Below are 5,370 nucleotides of genomic sequence, written 5' to 3'. Positions count from 1 at the left end.
AATGAAATTGTAACCAATAGAAAGATTTGTATAAAATACTCCCTGAAAAGTGTGTATAAATCAAGAATGAGAGGGGGAGAAGGTGTGCTAGCTTTGYGGATTTRCCMCCTAGCACCCATCTCTGCGCAGAAATGAAATAAACAAATATCTCGACCCTGTGTGTCTATCGGTTGCTTGCACACCGGGTAACAGAACCCAGACTTTGGGACAACACATGCATCAAGCCAGAGGCCCAGCAACTCCTGRCAGGGAAAGAGGAAAGAAAAAGCAAAATAAATAAATAAATAAAATAATGTAAGCAAAAATAAAGAAAACAATAAACGAGAGTAGACAAACAAATAGGACAATGAGAGTTGATGCGGAATAGAACATAGCCGGGCTGCTGAGTGGGATCACTCCAATCTCTACAGTCGCATTTGGTGTGACATTGCTTAGAACCGCCTTTACGGACACTGCTAGGAAAAGCCCTCTGGTCTTCACGACCTGTGATTTCAACCCCCTGTAAACATGAACAGACATGTGCTCTATCATTCAAAGATAGCAAAATCAAGAGAAGAGCAACTCAGACTAGTAGCCATGATGCATTTCCATTTTCTCATGCTCTTGGACATCAGTCAACTGATATGCCTATGACTGTATTCACAACAGAAAGAGATAAGGGCCAGACATTTTCAAAGGGGAAAAAGATAGTCTTGATATTTAGGAATAAAATCCAGATCAAGTAATCCTACATGTCTAGACTTCAAATCTAGATGGYGATATTTCTCATTTCAGCTTAATTTCACTGAACTGTTCAGAGAAGTAGACAAAAGCAACCACTTTAAAACTGAATATCGTTTTTCTGTTTTTAGGAAACAAGCAGCAAAATGCTTAATGCTGCATAGCAGWAAGAAGAGCAGTTTATTATAACACAGAAGAGTAAGCTGTACTTCACAATTTTTGGATCACTGTTCAGACTGTTTGGCTTTAAATAGATATTGAAGTTAAGAACAATATCTCTTACCTTCCAAATGACTAAAATAATAACATGCACTCATGTTCTATCTAAAGAGAAATGACACTGCAAAGATGTGAGAGGTTTTTTGATTTTTTTTTTAACATATAAATGAATCTCATATCCTCAAGTTAGTTACCTGTTTAAGTTATCTATATTTCCTCAAAAATGCACACAATGAAATTAAGGTTTTTTAAGAAGGGAAAGGGTGGTTCATTAAGGAAGAAGAGAGCCTTACTGTAGCCAAGGAACTTCATTATCATTAGACTTATGTAGGATGTATATATGTATACACAGGCCTAGCCAGATGCATATGGCTAGATCCTAATCAAACCACACTGGGTGAAACTGGAGGTAGCTATAGGAATTTATAGTATTACAAGATTTGCAGCAGTGTAATGAGACTAGCATTTCTCCTCTTCAGAAAAACTGTACATTTCAGTGCTMCTCAAAAGGAAAAGTAAAGAAACCTATGTAAAATAGCTAGTTGCCATCACCAAGCATACAAATTTCTTTGGACTGTTACGGGATTTAGCTTGGAAAAGCAAAAAAGATTCCCACAAAACACAATCATGCAGTTATTCTCCATACCACACACAAAACAAGAACTGAATCTTGCACAGTCCCCTGGAAATCAAGCAACTTGCGGGTGAGGCAAAAAAATTCCTCAGAATAAATTAAGAAAAAAAAGAGGGGGGGGCACCCCTCTTAGATTTTTCTTATATCATCATGTTTGCTAATCTGTCTGATGAAGAACCGCATCTGTCCTCAAACCGCTAACTTGTCACAGCCACAATAACTTATTTAAATGAAAATAACTTGGTGCCTGGACTGTGAGTTTTGGGAAATACATTTTTTATCAAAATAYTTCTCATTTTCTGAAGAGCTCTAAATGCATAACTTGTTTTACTTACTTGCCATTCTCTTTCTTCTTTTAGTGTCAGAATCATCCTTGTTACTGTATGTGAAAAACAAACCAAAAAATGAAAAAGGGTAAATGTCAGTGTTGTTCATTTTATTTTTCTTACTCATGCTATATTTTACACTTTCTCTCTTTCACTACAATAACCATCTACTGTAAACAAAGCAAGCAATTAATTCCACTGTTGGAACGACAAGAACTAAAGAAACAGTAACTGGATTTTTTTTTTTTTTTTACATGTTTCCGCTAGTCCTTCTTCAAGGTCATCAGCCTTGAAATATTCAGTTCCCATCTTTCCAGAACCAGAATACACACACTTCCTCTGGGTTTCCTCAAAAGAAAATTGTGCATCCAGCATACAATGGCTGATTGCAATTTTCTGTAATTAATAGGTTTTGTTTCACACTGTAGGTCTAACTTCTTGTACTCCACTCTAAGGTGTAAGTGCAAATATTATAYAGTTATAAATCAACATAAATGACACTTATGCTTCCAGTGGGTTTTGTAAGTTCCAAATCTACAACACAGCTATGATATATAACATGGCTATACACATAATCTCAATCTCTCGATCTCTCTCCTTTCTCTCCATTTTTATATATCTATAGATCCATAGTACATCTATAACACTAAACATGAATAAAAAAGTGCTGTGCACAAATTCTGGAGCATCCTCAGTTTATCCAGCTCAGTTTTTTGTTTAAATCTGAAATTGATTTAGCCAATGAATGTTATGCTTATTTATTTATTTAAATATTTTATACGGATTCTATTAAAATCATTAAGTGTTCTGCTGCTATGTTCAGGGGAGGCAGTATAAATCTTTAAGAATAATTATACTTGAAAAATATTGCACACTTTTTTCTAAGTTTTGCTTCTGGCATTGATTTCCTCCCTGAGAATTGTATTAACAATCTACAGTTTCCAAGTACTTGATACATATTTCGTTTCACTACTGTTAGCCATGCACAGCACACATCACTGAGAGAAATGAAAGTGTTCTTTATTGATTTATGACAAAATATTTGGTAGGAAGTTCTAATGCAAAAATCACGAGCTATTCAACACCGGTGGCTTCCACATACAACGTGTGCATCACAACTGGGCAACTTTCAATCCCTACCATTCTAAGACAATACTATTATATATGCAAAGCAGATTTTGGGGGAAAAAAAGTATTAACAGCAACGAGACACTATCCAGTCCTATATATTTTCACAGCCTGACTTTCGGATTTCTAGAATGAATCCAAGGACTTATATTTTAGCAAAAACTGAAGAAATCTGACTGAATGATCACCGAAGGACAATAAATACAGATCACTCCTCCCATGTCATTCTGTGTTGAAACAGAACTACAGTACAATCAGATAATAGACTACAATTATGTAGTAGTTATGGAAACTAGCAGAATGTAGAGTCATACAGACAAAAAGACTTATCAAAGCATATTTGAAGCCARGTTACTGGACCCACAAAAGACTATGAAAAATCTGACCAAAGTCACTGTAGATTGAATTTGCCTCATACACACTTGCTGTTACTTTTAAACCTGAAACTGCATCAGACTTACCGATTTAACCTCAAGAGGTACATAGTAACCCATTCTGAAAATAACTTGTGTTTAGCCAGATCCTGCAGAGCCCAGAACTCCTAAAGAGAAAGAAACTGTTAATGGCAGGTAATCAGAATATTATCCCCATTAAGCAAAAAACAAAATGAACAAACAAATGAAGAAAGGCTGGGGAGAGGGGGGAAAAATACAACGAACCTCAACAAACTTCCTCCCTCAAAACTTTACTAGTATCTTTTCCTCTATATTCAAATTATTTCTTTTTGCTACTATGATACTTCCATATTAATCTATGACTGTTATGGTGAATCCCATCGCAATACCTCCAAGACTTCGCTCCTATTTTTCTTTACTTTATCCTTTGGCTGATTTTATTATTTTTTAGGTGCTACTCTCTTCTGAGCTTGGTACATGGATCAGAACTATTTGTAAAGATTGCTTTTTTTCAAAGTTGTGGTGTATGGCAAAGATATTGTTAAAGAAAGATGGGGTGTGGAGAAAGAGGGTAACCTGAAGTCCACAGGCTAGGATAAGATTGTGGACATTAACAGAGACAGGAGAAGGGGAGGAAGGGAAGAAGAAAAACTTGGAAAAGAAAAACAGAGAGTAACCAGAACTTGGGGTTACCACCTCCAGTGCTGGACAACAACCACAAACTAGGCTTCCCTGGCAGGCTACACTGAGTTAGTAACTGTGTTATATTGTTTAGTTGAAAGAAAGTAGCCAAAGCTTACAGACAAAAAATGAACTTCACAGAAARAACAAATTGGAAAGAAATGAACATAGACAAAAGGAGATAAAACAGCAGATATACAAAAAAAGGGGGGAGAGGAAGTGCAGTATGGGAAAATAAAAGCAGGAATGAAACTAAGGTTCAATCGTATCATTTTTTTCAAAGGAATGGGAGTTTAAAAATATAATGAAAAACACATTTGAGTATAAAAATGAGTTAAAATTACAGAAGTAACTAATAGCTGAGCGTCCAGCACATGGATAGCAGATGAACATGGGTATCAAGCATTTCTTCCAACATATACAAGGTTAGGCTGCTTTAGCAGGAATATCAGAATGTTAATACTAGAATGCAAGGATTCCTGCAGTGCTCCTGAAGGATTCTGGCATTCTTAGATGAATTTTGATGTGCATCYAAAAGAAAATATTTAAGTGATCTATAAACCAGCAGCAAGTAAATCTAATTTGCCACTGACAAAGTGTTGGCACATGAGTAAACAATAGGATAACTTAATTTTTATGTTAAAAAAATCTTTAAAAAATAATTTTTTTTTACCTGCAAAAATTTAAACCTATTTTACTACATCAGTTTCAGGAGTCAGAACTTGTGAGCTAAATTATTTAACTGTCTGAAGAAAAAAAAAWWWTTTWAAATCAYCTACTTCTAATGAAAGCTGCAGCAGACAACCCTCAGAGTGGTAGCAAGGTCACAGTTACACCACGGGAAAGACAACAAAGCTTCCCAGTTAGAGCCTTCAAAGAASGGGACATGGAATTGCCATGAATGCCACTACTGCAGCAGTCCGGGAGTGACTCCACAGTCATGGGAGAGGCTTCCATTCCACATGTACAGCAACATGTACATTGCTAAGAAATGGAAAAATCCCTCTTACTCTATGACAAAAATACCCTCTCTTACAAACACATTCATCTCTTCTCCATACAAATGATTAACTCCACAGCTGCAGTTCTTYGCATTTTTGTTGCTTACCACTAGAACAAATCTCAATTTGTTAACCATTAGTGGCTTCAGGCTCACAGAAGAAGTCAGATAAAACCTCTTATTTAACGAAGGAAAGGACTGAAAAGCAGAGAATTTGCTCAAGATCACTTAATTATCTGGGACATAATTAGAAAAAGAAACAATAAT

The 5,370-nt window shown here is 35.8% G+C and overlaps 1 protein-coding gene across 1 annotated transcript in view; it reads right to left on the bottom strand.

The window, feature by feature from the left end:
- LOC146588242 (uncharacterized) overlaps nucleotides 1–5,370 on the bottom strand; it is a gene marked incomplete at its 5' end in the record, with an annotated part of 25,896 nt that overhangs the window by 5,219 nt on the left and 15,307 nt on the right. The window contains 2 exons of the mRNA XM_085318316.1: nucleotides 1,909–1,952; nucleotides 3,489–3,568. Of these exons, the coding sequence (XP_085174442.1) occupies nucleotides 1,909–1,952; nucleotides 3,489–3,568 (124 nt within the window). The remainder of the gene's footprint in view (nucleotides 1–1,908; nucleotides 1,953–3,488; nucleotides 3,569–5,370) is intronic.

The sequence above is a fragment of the Rhea americana genome, unplaced genomic scaffold (assembly GCF_003343005.1).
Source record: "Rhea americana isolate MKP2758 unplaced genomic scaffold, rheAme1 scaffold_53, whole genome shotgun sequence".
Classification (NCBI taxonomy): Eukaryota; Metazoa; Chordata; class Aves; order Rheiformes; family Rheidae; genus Rhea; species Rhea americana.
This window is presented reverse-complemented; position numbering and strand designations above follow the sequence as displayed.